This window comes from Halichoerus grypus, chromosome 5, assembly GCF_964656455.1.
Source record: "Halichoerus grypus chromosome 5, mHalGry1.hap1.1, whole genome shotgun sequence".
NCBI lineage: Eukaryota > Metazoa > Chordata > Mammalia > Carnivora > Phocidae > Halichoerus > Halichoerus grypus.
Window position 1 is genome coordinate 89,824,906 of NC_135716.1, and position 25,438 is coordinate 89,850,343.

At 38.0% G+C, this 25,438-nt stretch overlaps 1 protein-coding gene across 1 annotated transcript in view; it reads left to right on the top strand.

Moving 5' to 3' along the window:
- Positions 1 to 25,438, top strand: part of SPAG17 (sperm associated antigen 17) — a 219,474-nt gene that overhangs the window by 90,823 nt on the left and 103,213 nt on the right. The window contains exons 8-17 of the mRNA XM_078072554.1: positions 992 to 1,153; positions 2,275 to 2,347; positions 2,553 to 2,665; positions 6,440 to 6,577; positions 6,666 to 6,779; positions 7,366 to 7,516; positions 10,780 to 11,007; positions 11,103 to 11,321; positions 17,291 to 17,352; positions 17,931 to 18,044. Coding sequence (XP_077928680.1) covers positions 992 to 1,153; positions 2,275 to 2,347; positions 2,553 to 2,665; positions 6,440 to 6,577; positions 6,666 to 6,779; positions 7,366 to 7,516; positions 10,780 to 11,007; positions 11,103 to 11,321; positions 17,291 to 17,352; positions 17,931 to 18,044 — 1,374 coding nt within the window. The remainder of the gene's footprint in view (positions 1 to 991; positions 1,154 to 2,274; positions 2,348 to 2,552; positions 2,666 to 6,439; positions 6,578 to 6,665; positions 6,780 to 7,365; positions 7,517 to 10,779; positions 11,008 to 11,102; positions 11,322 to 17,290; positions 17,353 to 17,930; positions 18,045 to 25,438) is intronic.

A 25,438-nucleotide genomic window follows, 5' to 3' on the forward strand; every position in this document is an offset into this window, starting at 1 on the left:
TGAACAAAAGGTAACGAAAGGTTTACATCAAATAAATGCCCATCAAGAAGTGCTAACTGCTCATGTAAGACATCTGCAACATCTCAAGTTAAGACCTTGGTTGCTGAAATAATTTTCTGGCTTTTAGCAAGTGATCTGCTGTTTGATTTGAAAAATGAATAAACTAGTTAAGCTAAGGGATCAGAAGGGGCAGAAGTCCTACCATATTTCTTATAGATACAAACAAAAACGTGTTTCTGTGCCAGAATTTGGGTGGACGACTAGCAGGTTGAAACTTAACTGAAGAATGCTCAGTCCTAGTGTAGGCACGTGAAGCCCAGACTGGCAGCTGCACCTTGAAGGTGGGCAGAGCTTGCACTTCCCTGGACTCCTGCCAGACTGTGATTCACTGGCCCCCCAAGAAGCTATCTCATCCTACCTTACCTCTGTAACTCAGATCTAGGATAAGCCTACTTAACGCTTCTTTGCTTTCAAGCAGGCAGACCTAGTGATAACAGTACTTTTCCAGTTCTGGAAATAAAAGCAAAAGTAATAGGGGTATCTGATCCACAATTTGCTTGCTAGATAATAAAACTTGTGGGTATTAGATACAAAAGCAGTAGACTATCTATATCTTAGGGGTTTTTTCCTCTGACGGTAGCACAGAAGAGATATTGAAATTACCTATCTAATATGTTGTTTTAGAAATTGAGACATCAGAATATAGGCCACGTTGCTGAAATTAATGGACAGGTTGTTTTTCACTTAGTTGAAGCATTCATTAGACTCTTACAGTATTATGCAGCCATACGACCCTCCAAAGGGAACAGTCTGCATTGTGGTGAACAAGATGGTCAAGAAGGGTTCAACAAATGAAGACTCACTCACCATGGCTGGGATTCAGTGATTTGGGGAAGTGCTTGGTTTATCTGTTAAGAGGGAAATGAACCATACATCTGATTCCAACAACAAAACACTAATAACTAACTGTCATTAATTTTCTCACCTGTAGCTGGAATTGGGTACCGATATTTTTGAAAATATTGCCTGTTTGATGTATGACACCCTGGATTGGAAGAGGCAGCACCAACACTATTTGGAAAGCATGCACCTTATCAATATCCCACAAGTGGTTAACGAGAAACCTATCTTGGAAGCCCTGTCAATTACTGAGGTAGCACATTCTGGGATGTCTTTAGTGAGCTGAATGATCAACTGAACAAATTGATTTTCACATTTGTAAAACACACGAAGGAAAAATTACATAAATACTTGTAGGAAGGAAATTCTGCCTGCTGGGATTTAAGTCATGAGGGTGGGAACAAGGAGAGGCTCCCAGGCACAACACTAAAACTCCCTAACTACCTGCCACATGGAGAGTTGATGCTAGAAGCCACGTTCAGCACCTGGAACAAGAAGAGGGCTATTGATAAATTAATCATGGTATATATTTAGCACCTACCATGTGCTAGCCTTGCACAAGATGCTGGCAATAATGAACAAGACTCCTCCCCTGTCCCCCTTGTTGAGATTAACTTTTAAAGAGAATGGCAGTCATGTCAACGGTGGTTTCAACATAGCATGGTGAGAACAGTCAGCTCAGGCTGCAGTAGAAACACTGAAAATTTGGTACCTAACCTGACCTGGAGAGGAGCAGCAGGGGAGAGGGAGGAGTCAGGAGAGCCTCACCCAGCCGGGTAAGTGATGTGGTGAAGGCTATGTGTGATTTGCCTACAGGAAAACCTAGTGGAAGAAGGGACAGAAAGGCATTCTCAAGAAAGGGGCAAAGGTGCATGTACACAGACATGGGGTCAAAGGAAAGAAGTATTAGGGCACAAGCCAGGACTACAGGATAAGTCTGTGCTCCCAGGTAGTAGTGCAAAATGGAGAACAACAACACAAACTCCCACCGGAAAATGGAAGCAGATGTCCTTTGGTGCTGAGTTAAAGAGTTTGGGTTGTACCTGGAAGGTGATGGGGAACCATTGAAGGACTCGAAGAGGGAGAATGGTGTGATTCTGAGTCACCCAGGGACCAGTGCCCCATCTTCCCATCCCTCTCCTGGCAATTGCTCAATAGGCTCTGTTAGGGAAAACTGAAAAGTGTCCATACCTGTTAACTTCTTCCCTTCCTCAGACAAAACCCTTTCGTTTGCTCCTAATATTAGCCAATGATTCTGTGGTGTGAACATCATACAATCTCAGAATCCTGTCAGACCCCATCATACCCGCATTTGACGAAAGCATCTCTCAGCTGGATATCTCAGTCGTCTCTTTTGAATTCTTCTACTTTTAGGCGCCACAACCTGTTGCTCCAACCCCTGGCAAGAAGAAAGCACAGAATGAGGAACCACAAGCGCCCCCATCAGGCATGTATGAAACCCGAAGACCAACACAGTGAGCTAGTGCATTAAGGACTACTGGCTGTCCTCCATCTTGCTTTCAGACATCCCTCCACCTACATGTCCCGCTTTCATTAGTGCACGGTGACAGTTTGAATTTATGGATAAAATTTTGATGGAAGAAATGGAGAACACATCTTATTTGAGCAGTGATATATTGTATATTTTACAGTGGCTTTTGTCTGCACAACTGAAGTAGACATGAGATATTACAATGACTTGCTGAATCCGATTCCAGAAGAATTCATCTCTGTGCCCCTGATACTACACTGTATGCTGGAACAGGTAGGTGGGTACATGCCGAAGATTCTTTCCCAGCTGGGTAACCTTGAGTCCGTCACTTCATCTCTCTTTGCTTTTGGTTTGGACTATTTTAAACTACACACATAATCCCTGAGTGTATTCTCCTTTACAAAGATTATGGAACACTTTAGATAAAACTAAATTTACTTTGATCATCTGCTTTAATCCCCTTTCTTTTGCTATGCTCTGGAACAATTGATCTCACATCCCCTGAAGTTTCGTGAGATGTATCCTTCAAACTGTGTCTGGTGTCATTTTAACGGACAAGAAAGAGGACGTAGCCAGGTGGATGGGTGGTTAATGGTCTTTATCTTTAAAATTTCTTTTATACTTGTAAATTTAATCAGATTTTTCTCTTCCTGAGGCCAATTTTAGTCATTAGTATTTTTTAATAAATATGCCAATTTTATTTGTGTTTTCAATATCGTATAACGTTCTTTATTCACTTACATGCATTTTAAAATTTGTTTGGCATCTGGTTATTCTCCTTTTCTATGACTGATGTTATTTATTTGTCCCCTCTCTCTCCTTGATCATGGTTGTCAATGGTATATCTATTGTATTGGTCTTTTCAAAGAACTAGCATTTTACTTCCTTGATCAACTCCTTTCTACTTTCTGTTTAATTAATTTCTTCATTTCTCTTTATTATTTCCTTCTTTCTGATTTCTTTGAGTTTATTTTGCATTTCATTTTAATCAAAAGCTTACTTCTTTTATTTTCAGGCTTTTTGCTTTACTTAAGGCTACACATTTCCCTTTGAGTATTTCTTGGGCTGCCATCTTGATGCTTTCAATCTCTTCAGTTCTAAATCTTTTATTTTCATTTCCATTGTTTATTGTCAATTCCTAGTTTTATTGCATTATGGTCAGTAAACATGGTCTGCATGTTAAAAAATGTTTTTAAATTTCCTGAGCTTCCTGTGTGACCTGAGGTACGTGGTCAATTCTCATGAGTTTTCTATATGTGTTTGAAAAGAGTTATTATAAATAAACTCATTTAATTCTTAGAACAACCCTATGAAGCAGAAACTATTTTTGTTCCCCATTGTACAAATAAGGAAACTGAGGCATAAAAAGGTTAAGTAACTTGCCCAAGTGTAAGTCTCAGAAACTGCCTTAGAGCCTAGTCAATCTGAATGGAAAAGTGTTTTGATGGCATTGCTTTGTTGTCTTCTTTCTTCTAATGTTGCTGAGAAATCTCATGTCAATCTGATACTTTTTTCTTTGTAAATAATCTGTTTTTTTTCTTTCTGGCAGCTATTAGAGTTTTCTCTTTATAATTCATAACACAAGGCTATGTTCAGGTAGGGTTTTGTTTTATCATTGTCATTAACAATCTAAAGGACTATAATCTGGTTTCTGATTACATTCTAAATAAAATCAAAATTCCTTACATTGGAAGACCCTAAAACTATGGGTCTGGACTGATCTGTCATCTCATCTCCTGCCCCCCTCACCACACACACACACACACACACACACACACACACACTCTTACTACTCATCATCTACATAGGCCTTCTGGGTTTTCCTCAACTACACTACTTAATTCCACCTTAGGTTTTTACTCCCACTTCTTTTCCTAGAAAGTTCTGCACCCACATGTCTGCCTGGAGGATACTTCTTCTCATTCAGTGCCCAGTGGAAATTGTATTCCTTAGCCTTTCTCCCACCTGACCCAAAGGAAGCCCCTGACAACACAAAGTGATTTTTACCACATCGCCTGGTTTTATTTTCTTATCAACAACCACTCTTCTTAAAATAACTTATTTGCTTTGTGTCTTACCTTCCCCCTTTCACTAGAATACAAGCTCCATGCAAGCAGGGAATTAATCTAATCTTGTTCACCGCTGTATGCCCAGTGAACCATAACCACACCTAACCCACAGCAGACACTGAATCTGTATTTGCTGAATTAAATATACCTTCGAATATTTTTTTTTATTGATTTATCCTTTTATTGGATCGTGGAACTTCTGGGTTTTCCTCCTTGTCTTTTACATTTTCCATCAATTTTATCTTTTTGGGAATTCCAGCTTAACTTCCAATTAATTCATTCTTCAGTGGAGTCCAGTCTGCTCTTGAAGTTTTTTCTCAACAATAAATGTCTTTAATTTATAAATTCTCCAACTTCTTTTTACAACTGCCTGTCATTGTCCTTATTGCATGGATGTAACACATTCCTTTATGTCTCTGAATATTCAAATGTTTAAAGTCCTGTTCAGACTCTATCATCTTTTTTACCTCCAGTATACATTTTTATGTCTGCTTTAGTTTTCTAACCAATTAGAAAAGCACACTCACAGTTGCCTTTCATTACCCCATAAGGTTTCTGGGAGACCAGTAGTTTTATTATATTAATAAATTTATAAAAGCTGAAAAGCCCTATAGAGCTTGCAGTATCATCATTTTATTTATCTTAGTCTTTATTATTTTATTCAACTCAATTAAAAGCAACAAACATTTATTAAGCACCTGGTATATTACAGGCAGCAGCTGATGACCTCAGTGCCTGACCCAGAGAAGGCAACGAATAATAGATAGTGTTGATTGAAAAAAAGCTTAATAATAGGATGAAAAAAATTGAAATATAAGAGGAATGGGATAGGATTTTCCAAGACAAGATATTAGAGTTTAACATTTCAGAGGTAGAACAGTTCTGAGTGGTCTTTTGTGATTGGAGTGGGTCCAAGAGATGATCGGAGATAGAGAGTGGAGATATGAGTGGCTCTTTGGAAAGTAAGGAGTTGACAAAAGGTGAAGGATGGGAGGCTATTTTGTTATCCATCTATAGCAGTGGTTTTCAACAGCAGCTGATTTTTACTCCCAGGGGACATTTGGCAATGTCTGAAGATATTTTTGGTTGTCACAATTGGAGGGGTGATACTGGCATCAAATGGATCGAGGCCAAGGGTCCTGCTAAACATTCTCCATCGCACAGAACCAAACCCACAACAAATAACTGTCTAATTCGGTTCTAAGGTTGAGAAACCCTGTAAAACTATGTGAAATCACAGAGGATGATTGCAGGATATAAGGTGAAGAGAAAAGCTATAAATAAGGTGCCTACCTTGATTACATTTCAACTTCTTTTGTTTGCCAGGTAAAATTGAACAAGCCACATAATCTTTCTAGACCTCAGTTTCCCCCTATAAAGGAGACTATTACCCTTTACTGATCTCACCATCTATCACTCTTTTGAAGAAAGAATGAGGACTTGACCTGAACCCCAGTTCCTCCCACTCAGTAGCCTTCGGCTTGCACCAGTCACTAACTTCAGTCACCCTAGCTCTTCCTCTGTAAAATTAAGATAATATATACTCCACAATGTCTCTGTGACGCTTAAATGAGATAATGTAAGAGAAGATGCCCCATACAGTGCTTGGCATATGGTAGGCACTCAATAAATACTTACTGAACCCAAAGGTGGGGGCGGTTTCGAGTGCTTCAAGAGAAAGAGTAAATCATTAAGAAAAAAATTTATTATATTGTTATTTTGATTTTTGTCATAGTAAATTTTCCTGTTTACCATTTGTGTTTTGTGTTATCTATTCTCATGCATACGTTAAAATTATATCTACTTTAATGCATGCGTTGTAAACATTTTCTTTTTTATTTTGCTATACGCTGCCACTTTGTGTCATCACCGTATGTTATTGGTAGAGACCGCTTTGTTTTTACTAAGAGCAATGGAAATATGTGTCAGTAAAGAGCTGACCATCAAACTGACTCCTCCCACCTGTTTACTTTAACAGGTTGTGGCAACTGAAGAAGACCTTGTCCCGCCCAGCCTGGTGCAGCCGCCTCCTAGAGCAGATGGGCTGGACCACAGAATTGCAGCTCACATTGTGTCCATCCTGCCCTCTCTCTGTCTCACAGAGAAGGAGAAAAAGGTCAGATGGCATGAGATATCCAAAGAGCTTGCATGCTTTGAAAAAGTATGGATTCTCTTTTTAAGTCACTATATTTCAATTTGAATAGAATCTCCATGAAATATTCTTATCTGAAGAAGAAAATGAAAGCAAAGCAGTGCCCAAAGGCCCTCTCCTATTGGACTATCATGATGCACATGCTTACAAGAAGTATGCTCTAAAGGTAATAATAATTGGGTTTCCCTGAGGAGAAGTGATGCAAGAAAGCCTTGTTTGTAATCATTCATTGAAGAAATTGGGGTTAGATAGTTTCACCGATGGAATTAAAAGTAATATTCAAAATGGATACCTGCTTGCAAAGTGAGACCTCAGGAAATAGAGGTGCATATGGGAGCAAAGAAAACTTGTCTAATTATAGAGGCCCAGTTAACCATTTAATTGATTGTGAGTACACCAAATTTGCATTAAAACCTTATAGTTATTTGCTTTAGCTATCTTAACAATGTGAAAAACTAGTGGAAGCCAGAGAAGGATCTCAGAAGGGAGAGATGAATATATATGAGACTTTGGCAGTTTGTCACAGCAAATGAAGAATCCATCATTTCTGTGCACAAGGAACCTCTGGCAAAGTGAGAACGAGCTTTTTTGACCTTCAGCAAAATACCAACAGTTTGTCTTCCCCAATTACCATTGATTTCCCCTGTTTCCAAATAATGAGAGCGAAGGTATCAGGTTTTGCCTTCTCCATATGCATAAGGCACTTGACAGCTTACTCTAATGTCTTCTGTCATGTTGCTCTTTTTCATCAGGACCAAAAGAATTTTGACCCAGTTCAAATTGAGCAGGAGATGCAGTCCAAGTTGCCACTGTGGGAATTCCTTAAATTCCCTCTGCCCCCGCCATGGAACAGCACTAAACGTCTAGCTACAATTCATGAGCTCATGCACTTCTGTACAAATGGTGAGTAGATTTTTTTGCCTTAGTTTAAATTCATTCATTTATGGTCATACGTGCTTCTTAAGATTACACTCCTATTTGCAAAAAGTATTTTGATTATTGAAAGAGCTTTCAGAGGCTGAGGTGGGTATTTTGGTTCTCTAACCTTGAATAATGTCATTAGCAATAGTATGACAGCTATGATGCATAACATTCTTCAATTTGATGCCCTGGGTCTTCTTTCCACTGCGTTTCCATGACAAGAATAATCTGCTTCTTCCTTCTTTTTCCCCACAACGCACCCCCACATCCCTTCCTTGACATCATTGCAGAAAGCATGGTGATCCCTATCCTAGGTAAAAGCACAGAGTAGAGAGCCCCCTGGCGGTGTGGTGCCTAGAGTGTGTTGATTCAAGTTCACCTCCTCTCATAGAAGGAAGGGTCATTTTATGATCTTTGAGGACAGCGGAAAGAGAGGTAATTTTGAGAATCTAAAATCAGCTTCTCATTGCAGAGTTCACTGGGATTTTAGATACAGCCATTTCCTTCAAAAACTGTATTTCCAGGGCTGCCTGGGTGGCTCAGTCAGTTAAGTGTCTGACTTCGGCTCAGGTCATGATCTCAGGGTCCTGGGATGGAGCCCCACATCTAGCTCCCTGTTCAGCTGGGGGTCTGCTTGTCCCTCTGCCTCTACCCCTCGCCCTGTTCATGCTCTCTCTTTCTCTCTCTGTTTCTCAATAAATAAAATCTTTAAAAAATAAAAACCAACCTAATTTCCACTTGAAGCAATCAGCAGATACATTCCTACTTACAAGAAGGAACATGAAATTATAGACATCTTTATTTGGCAAGAAAGCATTTACCCTAGAAAAGAGAAAAGCACCTCGTTTCATTTCTCACTCTAAGCAAATCATGAAATATTTTATTCTTGATTTGTTCTTTGATTTTTAAGTAGACATAATGGTAAGAAAACAACAAAATCTTTTGAATACTGTCATGTCATCACCTCATGGAAAGCGGGGGAGAGCCGACCCACCTGGGTATGTGGAGAACTTGGTTTACATAACCACCCTGTTACTGATGTTCCTGAGAATGTGTGTCCTTCGCCTATATCCTGCCACACTCCACCTCTCCTTCTGCCTGTGGTATGACTCCATGCTCTCTCCACCCTGTCTTACACACAGCACAGGATTCTTGTTTCTGTTGCTACCATTACCACGTCACACATATCCTGCTTACATGTCCCCTCCAAAACCCTTGCTCCTCTTCTTCTCTCCTCTTCTCTCTATCAGCACTTCATACTTAACAGATCCAAAACCAAACTCTTGACTCCCTGAAATTTGTCCCTTCATAGTCCTCCTTATTTCAGTAAATGGCAACTGTTTTCTTCCCAAACCTAGAGTCATCCCTGATTCCTCTTTGTTTCTTTTTTTTTTTTTTTTTTTTTTTTTTTTTTTTTTTATTTTAAAGATTTTATTTATTTATTTGAGAGAGAGAGAATGAGAGACAGAGAGCATGAGAGGGAGGAAGGTCAGAGGGAGAAGCAGACTCCCTGCCAAGCAGGGAGCCCGATGCGGGACTCGATCCCGGGACTCCAGGATCATGACCTGAGCCAAAGGCAGTCGCTTAACCAACTGAGCCACCCAGGCGCCCCTCCTCTTTGTTTCTTATGCCCCACAACCAATACCACCACATCCCTCACTGCCATGGCAGCCCAGGCCACTGTCACCTCTCACTTGGACTATTTCAATAGCTTTCCAGTTGGTCAACAGGCTTTCACTTTTTCACCTAGCCTTTTTTTCATGCAATAACCAGAACCATCCTTCCAAAATGTTAGTCACACCACGTACCTTCTTAACTCAGAATTCTCTAGTGGCCACCCATGTCACTCAAAGAATAATCTACACTGTTCTGCCACCCACTTTTTGAGCTCATCACCTGTCAAGGTCTCATCATTCCACTCCACTCATTCTACATTGGCCTTGCTGTGATTCCTTGAACCTGTTGGTCAACCCCTTGCCTCAGGATCTTTGCACTTACTATTTCTCCTGCCTCCATCCCTTTTCTTCCAGATATTCACAGGACTTACTCTCCTGCTTCCTTCATATTTTTGCTTAATTGCTTAGAGGGTTTTTCTCTGACTACCTTATATAAAAAAAGAAGCCCCTCCCTAACCGCTATCACTTTTTACCCCCTCTCCTGGCTTTATCCTTCTTATCATCTCTGATATGGCATACACTTATCTGTTTGCCCTGTTTCCAGCCACCAGAATAGATACTCTAGAAGATCCGGGGTTCACTGCTAACTTTACTGCTGTGGTCCCAGCTTTTACTATAATCCTTGACAACTAATATGTGCTCAAAAGATGTTTGCAAAATGAATGAATGAGTAAACTTTCCTTAATTCTGTAACTTTTACCTTTTCCCTGTCTCTCTTCTGAATTGCCTCATGTTTTTCCCAAAAGAGCCCTCCCTGTGTCCTCATTTCTATTGGAGAAAAAGTGGAGGTTACCACGGAATCATTGATCTGCCACAATCATTTTACTTTTCCTCATGGAATCCCATGATTATTTGCTAATACCTACCTCCCACCCCTCTGCCCTGAACTTCTAAAGTGCAAGAACCAAATCTTTTCTTTGAATTTCAGGGACCTATGACAAAGCCTAATACATAGAAAACAAAGACGAGTGAGCAAGCAAGGGAGGGAGGGAGTGGGTAAATGGATAAATAAATGCTGTGAGAAAATAAATGCACAAATGAATAGGGCCAATTGAAAGCTGATAATCTTTGAAGAGCAATTATGGGAAGTGCTACACCAGTTGAAGTGGGTGAAAAGAGGCCTTTTCTGAGCCCTAAGGAACAATAAAACCTACTGAATATAAAGTATATGTTAGACACAAGTGAGTAATTTTTTTTTACTTCAAATTAGAACAGTAGCAAAGGTGCTTTTGCTTAAAAATGATAAGTTTTAAACATATTTAACCAATATGGTACCCTGGAGAGTCCATGTGAATTAGTACTAATACACCTAATACTGATTAAGCTATGAAGCAATTTGTGAGCATTGTCTTGACAGATTATATCTTGACTGTGCAGCTTTCTTATTATTAGGTACTATCCATATTTGTTGCAAAATTGTGGAGCCCATGTTTAAAGTCAGGTCAACACCCAGCGTGAAGTGACTCCCTTGTCATCGTGGTGGACAGACCCCCTGGCTGCCCCTCTGTCAGCCCTGTACCATGTGGTAATAAGAGCATTCCTAGCAGCATAGTTCCTGCTTTCTTACAGAAGTCTTGAGCTGGAATGAAGTAGAACGAGCCTTTAAAGTGTTTACTTTTGAGAGCCTGAAACTCTCTGAGGTTAATGAAGAAGGAAAGCTAATGCCTTCTGAGATGATGTATGGGACAGATTCTGAGATGTTCAACATACCATGGGACAACCCTGCCAGATTTGCTAAACAGATAAGGCAGCAATACATCATGAAAATGAATGTCCAAGAGGCCAAACCCCAAACAGGTACACTGCATGGAGGGAATCAAAGGAATTCTTACATTTTATGATTGTCAATTTTTCTAGCATTATGTATAATGGATTCTCTTCAAACTGACTAGATACTGAAACCAAAGACAGAATTTTATTTGTGGATCAGAATTGGTCAACATCTGTGCAAGAGGATGAGATCTCTAAAGAACCTTCAGATGCTCATCAGTCTGATTCTAATAATATGAAGCATTCTGACCCGAACAGTAAGGAACCCTTAGACCCTGATAATATGCAGCTGTCAGAGCAGGAGACCAGTGTGAAGACTCAGGTCCAGTCTGGGCCTTCAGGTGAGCAAACGTGTGTGTGTGTGTGTGTGTGTGTGTGTGTGTGTGTGTGTGTACACTATTATAGGATGTATTAACCCCAAAAATGATTCAAGAAACATTATCTAAATTTAAATGCCTCCCTATTTCAACTGGAAGACTGTTTAATATCTAAGTTAAAATTAAACTTTGCTACTGAGCGTTATTATTCAGTCCTTGTTATTTCAACCCTTGTTTTTAAAAATATCCTAAGGCCTGTTAGTCCACTTTTACCTTAGTAAATACAGTAAGGTGAACATAATTAAAACTTTCATTAGTATTTCATAGGGTTATTGTAATTATATGAAAAAAATATTAAAAATTACCTGCAGTAAATAGTGAACTGCCCACTACAGAGCTTGGTACAAAATCAATGCTCAATGAAGAACAAGGATTCCCTTTCTCTCTTCTTTATAGCTCAGGTAATGATTCTTACTGTAGAATATACCATCATAAATATTGTTATATTAGGAGGTATAGAAGCACAGGAGACTGTTAGGCTAAATTTATTGAGCTATCTTATGCACAGCTATCAGATTAATTACCCCAAATCCAGCTGTTCGTTTCCTGCTTACAACCCTCAATGGCTCCCTCCTAACAGAACCCAACACTTTGGCCTGCTATACGTGCTTCTGCGGTCGTACCAAATTACTTTTCCAAAACCTTTCCGCTTTTTCCCTTTTGCTCACTCATGCCATGCTCTAGGCAAACAGAATTAAGCTCTATTTCCTCTACACAGCCTGCTGTTTTCAATCTCTGTGTCTTTCCTCCACAATACCCTCCACCCGGAGTTCTCTTTTTGATTATGATTAAGATTTCAGTGGCACTTCCATAAAGCTTTGTTAGATGTGTCCCTCTTGAAATGGCTCCCTTAGCATTCCCATGGTCATAATTAATCTGTGCTTCCTTTATGGCATTAGTTATCATTTCCTACTACTTATTATAATTATTCATATGGCTATATTAAGTTTCCATAGTACTATAGCTTCTTAGAGGTCACAGGTATGCTTATCTTAAAAATATTAATGGTATACTGGACCATAAAACACATCTCAGCAAATTTTCACAGGATCAAAACTACAGAGTATATTCTCAAAACCCAGTGAACTTATGGTGGCCATTTGTTATGAAAAATAATGAGAAGACACCCAAGTTTTCAAAGAGAAAAAGTCACAATAGAAATTAGGAAAGATTTCAAGTTGAATGGTAATGAAAATACTGAATATCAAAATTTCTATAATGCAACTAAAGCAAGGGATACTCAGAGAGAAGCTCACAGCTTTAAATGAATACATTTTTAAAAGAAAGAAAAATTAATTAGCTAAACATCAACCTCAAGTTCTTAGATAAAGATGAACAAAATAAATCCAAATAAAGTGAAAGGAAGAAAAAAATAAGTAAATTATTGACATAGAAAATATAGATGTGTGGGCACCTGGGTGGCTCAGTTGGTTAAGCATCTGCCTTCGACTCAGGTCATGATCCCAGGGTCCTGGGATCGAGTCCCACATCGGGCTTCCTGCTCAGTGGGGAGCCTGCTTCTCTGCCCCTCCCTGGCTTGCTCTCTCTCTTTCTCTCTCTCTCACACATGCGCTCTCTCAATTAAATAAATAAAATCTAAAAAAAAAAAAAGAAAATATAGATGTAATAAGGAAGAACAAATACTACAAAATCTGGTTCTTTGAAAATACTTTTAAAATTTGATAATTTTTTTAAATAAAAGGCAGACCACAAAAAAAGGAAGCATAAATAACCATATTAGTAATAAAGCCATAGCAGGAATAAAAATCATCAGGAATAAAGAAATAGACTTTCCTCTGATTTTACAGAAATGTAAAAAATAGTAGGAGGATATGAACAACTGTATTCCACTAAATCTTAAAATAAAATAAGCAAATCACTAGAAAAGTATATCTTACCAACAATGACTCAAGAAGAAATAGAAACATGAATAGTGTTGTAATCATTTAAATAAATTAAATCAATAATTAAAGATCCTCCTGAATAAGACATACCAAACCCAAATGATCTTATTTACAAGTGATACCAAAACTCAAAAAAAAGAAATAATTCTAATCTTAAAAATTATTCCCAGAAATAAAAAATGGATATCCTCCCCTACTCATTTTACAAAGCTAGCATAAACCTTATAATAACACAGTCAAGCATAGTACAACAAAAGAAAATTATAAATCAAACTCATCCATTAACATAGATGCAAAAATCCTGAATAAAATACAAGTAAACTGATCTAGCAATATACAAAATGATAATAATACATAACAAACAAGTTGTTTTTATAACAGAAATAGAGGAAAAACATACATTGTAAAAATCAATATAATTTATCAATTAACACTGAGAAAAATGATATCATCATCTCAATAGATGCAGAAAAAGTGCTTAAAACTCTATATCAATTTACGAAAGAAATCTTAGCAAACTAGCAAGAGAAGGAAAATTCTCTACCTTATAAGGTTTATTCTTAAATTACTACAACAAACATTATATATCAAGATGAAAAGTTGAAAGACTTCCCTCGGCTCCAGGAAGCTATCTACTATAAACACTTGTATTCGATATTACATTGGAGATGCTAGCCAACTCAGTAAGGCAAGAAAAAGAGATAAAAGTGTAAGGTTTGAAAAGGAAGAAATAAAACTATTACTATTTGTAAATATTGTAAATGTAGAAATCCCAAAATAATCCACACAAAGACATCAGGATTAATATGATAGCTTAACAAGGAAGTCATGGTTATGAAAGGACACATATAAGATGTCTGCAGTGCTGGGTCTTTTCTTTCCCATTATCCATTAAACTACACATTTATAGTCTATGTACTTCTCCACATGTGTTATAATTTATAATTTTTAAAAGCAGTAAACAAGCGTAAGTGGTCTGTGGCACAAGAGAACAGTTATTAAGTCAGTATTGACTGAATGGTCATCTTGCCATTTTCATTAATTTAGATGATGATAAAAGAGAAAGTCATCGATGGAGTAGAATTAGGGAAAATCTGCTTGCTTAGTAGAGCAGATAAGTGAGGGTGAGGGGGGACAGAGAGAAGGAGATAACATTTTTTTTAGTATTGTCCTGCTATATTCCAAGCACTCTGCTAAGACATTTTACATGTATTAACTAGTATTTGATATAAACCTCAAGTCTGTGAGTAAGATGCTATTATCCTAATTCTAAAGATGAGGAGTTGAAGACTCAGAAGGGTTAAGCGACTTGTTCAACTACATATGAGTAGGAAGTCAGGATTCCAAAAGAGAGCTAACTCCAAACCAATGCTTCCTCCACTGTGTCTTGTGGCTTCCTCAGTCCCAGAAACTCCTTGTCTAGTGGTTTAGTCATACTCATAGTCTCTTCTTCATGCTGATACTTAACCTGATTTTGTTAACGAAAGGGTTGATTCCCTATTTCTCTAAGTCCCTTAGCTATTAGCCAAGCTTATAAAAATAATTAAGCCAAATAAGTCAACCTGGGATGTTATGCTATTATGCATCCTGTGGGAATGTAAATATATGACAAAGAAGTCACTTTGTATTCATGTGGATCCAGAATAAGCCAGGAGAGATAGAAGGCCTGAGGTTTTTTTCTTTGTATTTTGCTTTTTTCTTTAGAGCAACTGGTGTATAGTTTTCCTCAGGCAACTTTTGCCACCTGGTGGTCAAACCATGTAAATTGGCATTCCAGATCCTGGTGGAAAATAGATGATTAGAGCAACTCTAAATTGTCAGGGCTAAAAATGCTATAATGGATAGTATATCCTAGAGGCTGAGCAATCTTGAGAACTAAGCCCCCACAACCAATAAGGGATCCTATATGATGTATGTTGATCCACATCAAGGAACTCTTACAGTTGGACAGGGAAGGGTGGCTGAGTCTTGGTGTTTCACTGTGGCTGTTAACGTCTAAGGGAATTTGTTGTTGTTGATCTTGCATTTTCCCCCTAACTCTGAATCATATTTCTAAAGCAGCCACTTGAAATCATTTTAAGCAAAGCAGAAATTGTCCATGTATTTCCTGCACAACCATCTTAGCATCAAATACATATAAAAACCTGTTCCTGGATGTGAAGGACTGAGTATTTGTGCTTTTCTTACCAAACACTGGATTTCCATCTGAGACTGTTTTTGAACTTGACAGGGCCTATTGGATATTTATGAAAAACCTGAGAGTTGATAACCGTGAGGCTATAGGTTTAGATGTGCCCTTTATGCTTGTTGGGTGTTTTTTTAATAAAGTAACTGCTTTGCAGAGGGATCTTGTTATCTCTAAAGTAAAACAGATTAGGAAAGCTGTTTTTCAAAGGGATGAGAAAGCATCCATTTCCAGATGTGTCAAAAACTACTGAATCACACTGTCAAAGGATTATGCGGTTGAAGGCAGAATCAGAAAGAAAGAAAAAATGATTTTTACTGTACTCTTAAATGAAGAGTTCAGATTAGTTTTAGAGTGCTCTTTCCTTTGACAAAATAACTGATGCACAATTTTTTAGAACATATTTTCTAAACTGGAGACTTTTTCTGCTAGATCCTTAAACACAGGAGGGAATATCAAATCTCCCGGAAATCTGGCAGACCACAGAATAGAATAATTTTTATTCCACAGATTTCATATCAGTTGCTTCAAGGACACATGGGACATCATGGTCTATTTAGAGTTATAGTTGGCCTGAGTTTTCTCCTGAGTAGATATATTTATATAAATACTGAACTGAATTGATTTTATAGTTTTCCTGTAAATCAAAATGGAACATTCTTGCTGTCACCTTCACCAGCCCAAGGCAAGATGAAACCAGTAGCGAAAATATAACTAGCTATGCTCCTAAAAGAAAGAGAAACATTGTCCTATCCTTGGTAGACGCAATTAACTACACCCTCTAGAAGTGCAGCTATGGTTCTCTTTGCCACAGAATGAAGTTGAATCTAATGCTTACCCTAAAACAAGCTTTTGTTTTGCGTTTCTTCCACAGTTCTGCTCTCTCTCTATAGCTTTACATACATTTCCAGTTTTATTATGTGATGTAGATTTTCCTCATTCAAGCAAAACAAAATGTACTGAATCTCTCCCACGTGCTGGGTGCTCAGGGTACAGTTATGGAAAACAGGATCAAGTTCTTATTCTCCAGGAATTCACATTGAGATGGAGAGGTAGACATAAACAAATAAATATCATCAGGCACTAGTAAATGCTATGATTCAAAATAAAACAGGGTAAAAGGCAGAAAGGCTCTTGAGGAGGTAACATTTGAGCAACGATGTGGATGAAGTGTTTGAACCAGGTGATTATCTAAAAGCAAAGCATGTAAGAAAGAAAAACAAGTGCAAAAACTTTAAGACACAGCAAGCAACCTGGTGAGTCTGGAGAGGAATGAGCAAAGGAGAGTGAAAGGGATGTGTTTGGAGAGTGAAGGTGGAACCATTTTATATATGACTATGTAGGGATCAATTTGCTGTTGTTCTAAGGGTGATAAAAGGCCAAGTTGGCTCAGCTATTCAGTAACATCACAAATATGTTACCACAAGATTCATCACCCACTCCGTTTCTTTGGTCAGACTTGGAATATGCTATATAGTTTATCCATTTCTACATGAGAGATTCAGAATCACAAGAGCTATAGTTTAATCAATGAGTATTTGCAACTCATAAAGGTACATTTTTAGAAGTGAGGGAGATAGTCAGGGCAGAATATCTGATATGATTTAGGAATGCATCATATAGGAAGCTGGGTTCTTTTCAAAGGGTTTAGTATAGCTTTTCTAGGTAGACACTGATTTAGAATTATTGACACAAACACCTTTTTGGAGGCATGAAACATGCCTTTCAGGAATTACCTTTTCAGCACAGAAACATAGATCATATGGGCAGCAAAAAGGCACAGCACTGACAAAGGCAAGAACAAAGCCCAAACACAACTGGATGTTGGTGTCTTTGATTTACAGAACAGACCACGAACAATGAGATCAAAGATGAAGGAGTCACAAAGGCTGAGCCTCTTGAAAAGGTAAGGAATTGTTTTGCTAAAAGTGTAAATACAAGTAAGATGATCTGAAAAAACTGTGACCCAAAGTGAGAAACACACACACACACACACACACACACACACAAAGGAGATGTTCAGCAGGAGAAGGAGGGGGATTGCTCAGACATACCCAGACTAGCTCCAACTGGAGAAAAAGGAGTTAATTTCACTAGCGGCTTAAGCAAAACTTCCAAGCTCCATGCTCCTCTCTAGACAGTGTGGCTTGGCAACCTCACAAACACCTGCTGACCATACAGCCATGTAGAACTAATGCTGTCTTGAAGTGAGTTCAGAAAACCTGCCTATAATTGCTAACAGGACTCAGAAGAATATAACCTAACAATAAAAATATTTAGATTATGTTGCCCATAAAAAAAAAAAAACTCAAAGGCATACTCTTTCTGGCAGCAGTTCTCCTAAAATGTTGCCATATGGATTTATACATATGCAGATTTCCCCAATTAGATGGAGTGCATGCTGGTTAGTTGATGGAGTCCAAGAGGGCTCCATTTGGACTTGCACAAATTAAAGCTGAAATTGCACTCCTGTGATTTTTTTAGAAACCCAAGAAGATGACTGTGGAAGCCGAGTTAGAGGACATAAAGAAAACGCAACAACGCAGTCTAATGGACTGGAGTTTCACTGAACATTTTAAACCGAAAGTTCTGCTTCAGGTATTAATGAACCGTGAGTCTCTAGGAGATGGTTGGACAGGTTTGGGGAGTCATGGGGTGATTTAGAACAGTTCACTTCTAGGTCACTCTCTCAGATCTCGTTCTGATCAATATTCCCATTTACTTCAGCTACAAAAGGAATTTATTCCCAAGTTGACAGCAACCTTATTTTTCCCATATTGCCTATCCTTTCTATTACGTTTTCACTGCATTTAGAAGTATTTTTCTTTTTTTCTAAGATTGATTTATTTATTTGAAAGAGAACAGGGGGAGGGGCAGAGGAAGAGGGAGAGAGAGAATCTCAAGCAGACTCCCCACTGAGCATGGAGCCTGAGGACCCTGAGATCATGACCTGAGCCAAAACCAAGAGTTGGATGCCCAACTGACTGAGGCACCCAGGCGCCAAAGTATTGACCTGATACAGTTAACAGGTCAATGGAACCTGCAATAGCTAGCATTTATTGAGCACTTAACTATGCTAGCAATGGCTTGTAAGTGTTATCTGCTCATTTAATCCTTGCAACAATCCTATAAAATAGAAACTATGTAAATCGTAGGAAACTGAGATAACTTGACCAGCAGTAACTTTTGCCCAAGGTCACATGGCTGGTGAGTGAGAGAAGCAGGATATGAACCCAAGAAATCTGGCCCCAGAACTTGTGCTCTTAACCACTATGAAAAATAACAAGGAATCGTGCATTTTCTGTTTACATGTTTTATGCAAAAACCCATACTAATTTTTGTTTTATCTTTTTTAGTTTTTATCTTACCAATATCAGTTTTACATCCACATATTGTTAAAGCCAAAAAGTTCTATATAGAGTCTTACGAAAAATAGCAGCTCTCTCCCACCCTTATGCTTAAATTCCAGAGGTAAAAACCTTCAAGGTATTTATTTACCTAATTACTTATTTACCTATTTACCTATTTCTGGTGTTACTTAACTCAGTAAGTTTAGTTTTAGTTTTGGTTGGGCATCATCATCAATTGATTCCCTCTTGAGAAAACAGCTCTGCCAACCCCCATGCAACACACACACATACACACGCAAACAAGTACACACTCACTCATACACTCCTACACACACATGAGCACTTCTTGCCATCTGCTAACACTGTTAACCATATCATCATTTTTGGTTAGACCAATATTCAATATATATTTCATTTGAATAAATGTTATTTATTCATAGCTGAACTATGTAAATACCCTATGATTACATTTCCCTTTTTGATACTAATTTTTGTTTTCCCCAGAGTTTGTTTTCCCATTTTCTTCATTTGTGTAGTTTACTACGCATTTGTCATTACTCACCCCCATGCTCTCTACCAAAGAGTAAAATCTCCTCTCAATACATTCAAACCTAACGGGCATTCTATCAGTTTTACTATCTAAGCCGCCTCTCTCCCATATGTTCTGAACTCCCACTAGCCCTCCAGGCCTGCTTTGCGGCTGTGGACCTGGCAGTTTCCTTTATTGTCATCCTGGCCACAGCTTTGGCCTCTCTTTCCAGCCAGATACTCAGGTTTCTGAACCCCATGTCATCTTCTTTCTCGGGTTACTCTCCTTTTGTAGGGGACTATCTCTTCTAGTTGCTTCCTGAATTAAAATAGATGGCAGGACTCTGGAAAACAGTATGGAGGTTCCTCAAAAAGTTGAAAATAGAGCTACCGTATGACCCAGCAATTGCACTACTGGGTATTTACCCCAAAGATACAAATGTAGGGATCCAAAGGGGTACGTGCACCCCAATGTTTATAGCAGCAATGTCCACAATAGCCAAACTATGGAAAGAGCCAAGATGTCCATTGACAGATGAATGGATAAAGAAGATGTGGTATATATATACAATGGAATATTATGCAGCCATCAAAAGGAATGAAATCTTGCCATTTGCAACGACATGGATGGAACTGGAGGGTATTATGCTGAGCAAAATAAGTCAATCAGAGAAAGACATGTATCATATGATCTCACTGATATGAGGAATTCTTAATCTCAGGAAACAAACAGGGTTGCTGGAGTGGTGGGGGGTGGGAGGGATGGAGTGGCTGGGTGATAGACACTGGGGAGGGTATGTGCTATGGTGAGCGCTGTGAATTGTGTAAGACTGATGAATCATGGACCTGTACTTCTGAAACAAATAATACATTATATGTTAAAAAAAAAAAAAAAGAAGATAGTAGGAAGGGAAAAATGAAGGGGGGTATATCAGAGGGGGAGATGAACCATGAGAGCCTATGGACTTGAGAAACAAACAGGATTCTAGAGGGGAGGGGGGTGGGGTGATGGGTTAGCCTGGTGATTGGTATTAAAGAGGGCATGTACTGAATGGAGCACTGGGTGTTATAAGCAAACAGTGAATCATGGAACACTACATCAAAAACTAATGATGTAATGTATGGTGATTAACATAACATAATAAAATAAAAAAATAAAAAATAAAAATAAAAAATAAATAAAAAATAAAATAGATGGCAGGTAAATTTGGGGAGCATTAGATGTTTGAGAACATCTTAATACTACCCTTACATCTGAGTGACATTTATATAAAATGCTAAGTTAGAAGACATTTTCCCTGAAAATTTGAAGCCATTCCTCAGTAGTGTTCTAGCTTCTTGGATTGTCCTTGAGAAAATAAAAATGAAATTCTGATTCCTGATCAGTTGTTTGAGTCTGGTTTTTTTCTGCTCTCTGGAAGATTTTAAGATCTTCTGTTTGTTCCAGTGTTCTTGGTTTCCTGTTGCTGGTTCTATTTCCAAGTATCATACTGGTAAGCCTGGTACAATCCAGAAACTCCTGTCTTTATATTCTGGGAAATGTTCTACAATCATTTCTCTGATCATCATCTCCTTTCCATTTTTTCTCTTCTTTCTTTCTGGAACTCCTGTTATTCTAGTGCTGGACTTCCTGGACTGAACTTCCAATTTCCTTACTTTTCCTCTCCTAATTTCCAATACCTGCCTTCTTGTTCTGGAGATATGGCTCAACTTTCACCCAGTTCTTCTACTGAGCCTTCTATTTGTGTTATCATCATGGTTAATTTCCTAAAGTTCTATTTATAATCGCAAATTACCTTTTTATAGCATCTTGTTCACATTCCCTGATACCATATCTTCTCATCTCTGTGAGAATGTTAAAGTCCTTTGAAGTCTTAGTGTTTTCTCCCTGCATTGTCTTTTTTTCCTCAAGTTCGTTTTGTTTTTTTCTCAAGTTTTTTTGGGGTTTTTTTGCGGGGGTCTTCATTTTTCATATTAGAGCATAATACCTAATGACATTTGCCCTTTTGTTCATGTTAATAATGAGACACTAAAAATATCATAGGAAGTGCTGCATGAGCTCAGGGCCATTTATTTGTCAATAAATGGATTTCATTTTGGGATATTTGGCCGGGTGGTTTCCTTGGGAGACCCATCAGTGTTGGTGTATTAGTCTGTACTCTTAAGCCATTTAGATTCTCCAGGGGAAAAAATCCTAAAATCCTAACCAAAAGACATAATTTATCTGTCAGGGATTTGGGAGCTGTTGGGGGGCAGGGAAGGCAGTTAGGCTCCTTGCCATTCAGCCTCTAGATCTACATAGTTCAATGTGTAACCACTAGTCACATGTAGCTTCTGAGTACTTGAAATGTAGTTGGTCCAAATTGAGATGCTCTGTAAGTCTGCTATACTATATATATATATATATATATATATATATAAAACTTATATAATATAATATATATAACATATTATCGTATCTATTACAATGTATATCCTATATACTTGGTATAAGTATATATACCAAATTTCAAAGATTTAATATGAAAAAAGGTGATATATATCATTAACAATTTTTATATTGATTACATAGTGAAATGATAATATTTTTGACAGATTGGGTTAAACAAAATATATTTTTAAAATTAACTTTACCTGTTTCTTTTTACTTTTGAAGTGTGACTACTATAAAATTTAGAATTACACACATGGGTCACCTTATATTTCTTGGACATCAATTTATACTTTTATGAAATTCCTTTTTTTTCTGTAGTACATCTCTCCCTTGGCAGTGCCTAGGGTCCCCTTCTTTGAATCCACTGCATCATTCTGTAGGTAATAATCCTCCCTTTGTCTGCTAACGGGGGAGATGGGCAGCCACCCCATTGCTCAGAATCGTCAAGGGCTTCTGGGGGTCATAATAGCTTCTTAAAAATATTTTAATCTTCCTATTTTCAGTGCCACTTTCTCCCCACTCTCAGAGGTACCTAATACTGCCATTTCTTGAGCCTTTCTGCACTTCTGCACACAAGTAAGTTTACTTCTGACCTCTGGGAAATTAACCTTAGAATTTGGTTTTCTATGTCTGCTGTCAGTTATCCCTTATCCTTCTGCTTTCCAGCTTCTAAAGTGTTGTCTTTGTCTCCTCTCCTGTGACCCTCAATTTCATGATATTAAAACCCAAAAATTTTACTGTTCTTTTAGTGAGGTGTCAAGAAGCACATGTGTTTAATCTTTCATCTTTAACTGGACATTTATTTCAGACTTTATTTTTTTTTCAACTTGGCTCTGTCCTCACCATTCCATGAAGCTTCATGATCACTGTCCTGCCAGATCTAATGGACATTTATCTTTCTTCATCTTCCTTGACCTTTTAACAAGATCACAGAGCTGGTCACTTCACTGTGAAATACTCCTCACTCTCGGTTTCCAAGATGCCATACTACACTTCTCCTCAGTGCTCTGTTTGAAATTTTGTGGACCTAATGTCTAAATATCGAAATGCCTGGAGTCTCAGCCCTGAACCATCTTCTCTCTACTGTAAACATTCTTGTGATGATTTCATCTATATATATGACCTAATGCTAATGACTCCTAAAATTTTATCTTCTAAATGATTTCTCTTTTGAGTTCCACACTAGAATACCTAACTCCAAATTCCACTTGAATTTCTGACAGGCATCTCAGCTTCAGTGTCTCAGATGAAGCTCATAATTTTCCCACCTAAGCATGTTTCTCTCCTCACCCATCTCAGAAAGTATCACCTTCAAGCCAAAAGGCTAAGAGTCATCCTTTATCTCAGCTTTTCCTGTGTCCTGCATGTCTGATCCATCATCACACTTGGATGCCATCAAAGCTCCTCACCATCTCCACTGTTGCTACGTCAGTCCAGCTACCATCCTGTTGTTCTGCCGTAGGATCCTCCTAATCATCAACCCCCACTTCTGCTCTTGCCCAATCCATTCTATGTATCAGATAGATACTCCATTAATTTAATCTTCTTAGGATATGTCTTTGAATCCAGGATGATCTATAAAAATCTTAATCAGATCTTAAAGGAAAATCTTCCCTTGTTCACTTTTGTTTTCCTAGAACCTACACAGTACCTGCCACATAGTAGGTATTTTTTTAACTGAAGTATAATTAACATACAGCGCTATATTAGTTTCAGCTGTAAAATATAATGATTCAACTATTCTATACATTTCTCCGTGCTCATCACAGTAAGTGTGCTCTTAATCACCCAACTGGGTAACCCCCCCTCTGGGTAACCATCAGTTTTCTCTCTGTATTTAAGAATCTGTTTTTTTGTTTGTCTCTTTTTTCTTTGTTTATTTGTTTTGCTTCGTAAATTCTCCATATGAGTGAAATCATATGGTATTTGTCTTTCTCTGACTGACTTATTTCATTTAGCATTATACCCTCCAGATCCATCCATGTTACTGCAAATGGCAAGAGTTCAATCTTTTGTATGTCTGAGTAATATTTAATTATATATATATGCAATAAATATATATTTAATTGTATACATAGTATACATACTATAGTATTGTATATATAGTATACATTATATATTTATTTATATATATCTATATATGTATATCTATATCTATCTATCTATATATATATATCACATCTTCTTTATCCATTCACTTATGGTTGAAGATATGGGTTGCCTCCATATCTTTTTTTTTAAGATTTTTATTTATTTATTTTGAGAGAGAGAACGAGCATGAGCAGAGGGGAGGGGCAGAGGGAGAGGGAGAAGCAAGCTCCCTGCTGCCCAGGGAGCCCTATGCAGGACTCGATCCCAAGACCCCAGGATCATGACCTGAGCTGAAGGCAGACGCTTAACCAACTGAGCCACCCAGGTGCCCGGTTGCCTCCATATCTTGGCTATGGTGAATAATGCTGCAATAAGTATGTGTTTATTTTTAATTTAAAAAAACTATTAGTTTATGGCACCACCAATATTAATATAGACTAATAGGTAAAAGCCAAATAGTAAAAAAAAGGAGAGGAAAGATATTATATGAAAACTTGTCAAGTACTGATTGAGAGCAACTATAACTCTGAGAAACTTAGTGCTGTAAATTCTAGCAGCCGAAGTAAATATGAAAACAAATTTTGCAGAGCTCTCTAATGGAAAGAAGGATATATATTCATTGGAAATGAACATATTTGGTTTGGGGGTTTAAAGTCTAAAAGGAATTTGCTTTTCCAAAAAATAAGTAATGGATAGTACCCTCTGTAACAAAAACAAACAAAAGCAATTCACGCAAAAATATTCACCACATGTGTATTTCTGGTATTACTTCTCAGGGAACAGATGTAATAGTTTAAATGCCACTCCATAAAGACTCTCATACAGGGGACTAGATTGGGGAAGTCAATGTATTATTTTGGTAATGCTACCAGTGTAAAATTGAAAGCAAAAGTAAAACAGCCCTTTCCTAACATGATGTGCAATTCTATGACTTCAGATCACCCAAAGAGTAGAAAACTGAAAGTTCCTACATGAGATTGATGTTGAAAACGAAAACAAAACAACAACCCACAGCTATCTAATTTATTTTCCTGTGACCGTGTTTCCTTATGTTGATTAGCAGTGAAATGGAAGCAGGACACAAGTGTGCCTGCCCTCTCTACCCCTCTATTGGTAGCTGCAATTGCAGGGCATGCTGAGGGTGGAATGTTTTAGAAAAGGCCAAGGGTAGAAGTCATTTGGAACAGTATGTGTGAGAAAGACTACTCACTTCGTTTCTCTATACTACAGCTTGGTATAGTGGAGAGCACTCTTTGGAATGCAAAAATGGTGACACTTGGACTGATGTGAGCACTGGCCCTAGAACTTATGAGCTCTGTGTTGTTGGACGAATCTCTTATCCTCTTGCAGCCCCAATTTCCACTGAAAAATGAGGATTTTAGTAATTTGAAATGGGAAAAATAATTGTACCTATTGATCTGGGGTTTTTAATGATGATAAAATGAAATGATCTGTTTGAAGGCATGGGAAATGTTAAATAACTGCTTGACTTAATTATTATCCCCTAGCCTTAATAAAAAAACATTTGAGCAAATTCCTCTATGCCTGGAACCTAGTAACTGTTTTCCTATAAGAGTTGCTGAATTCAG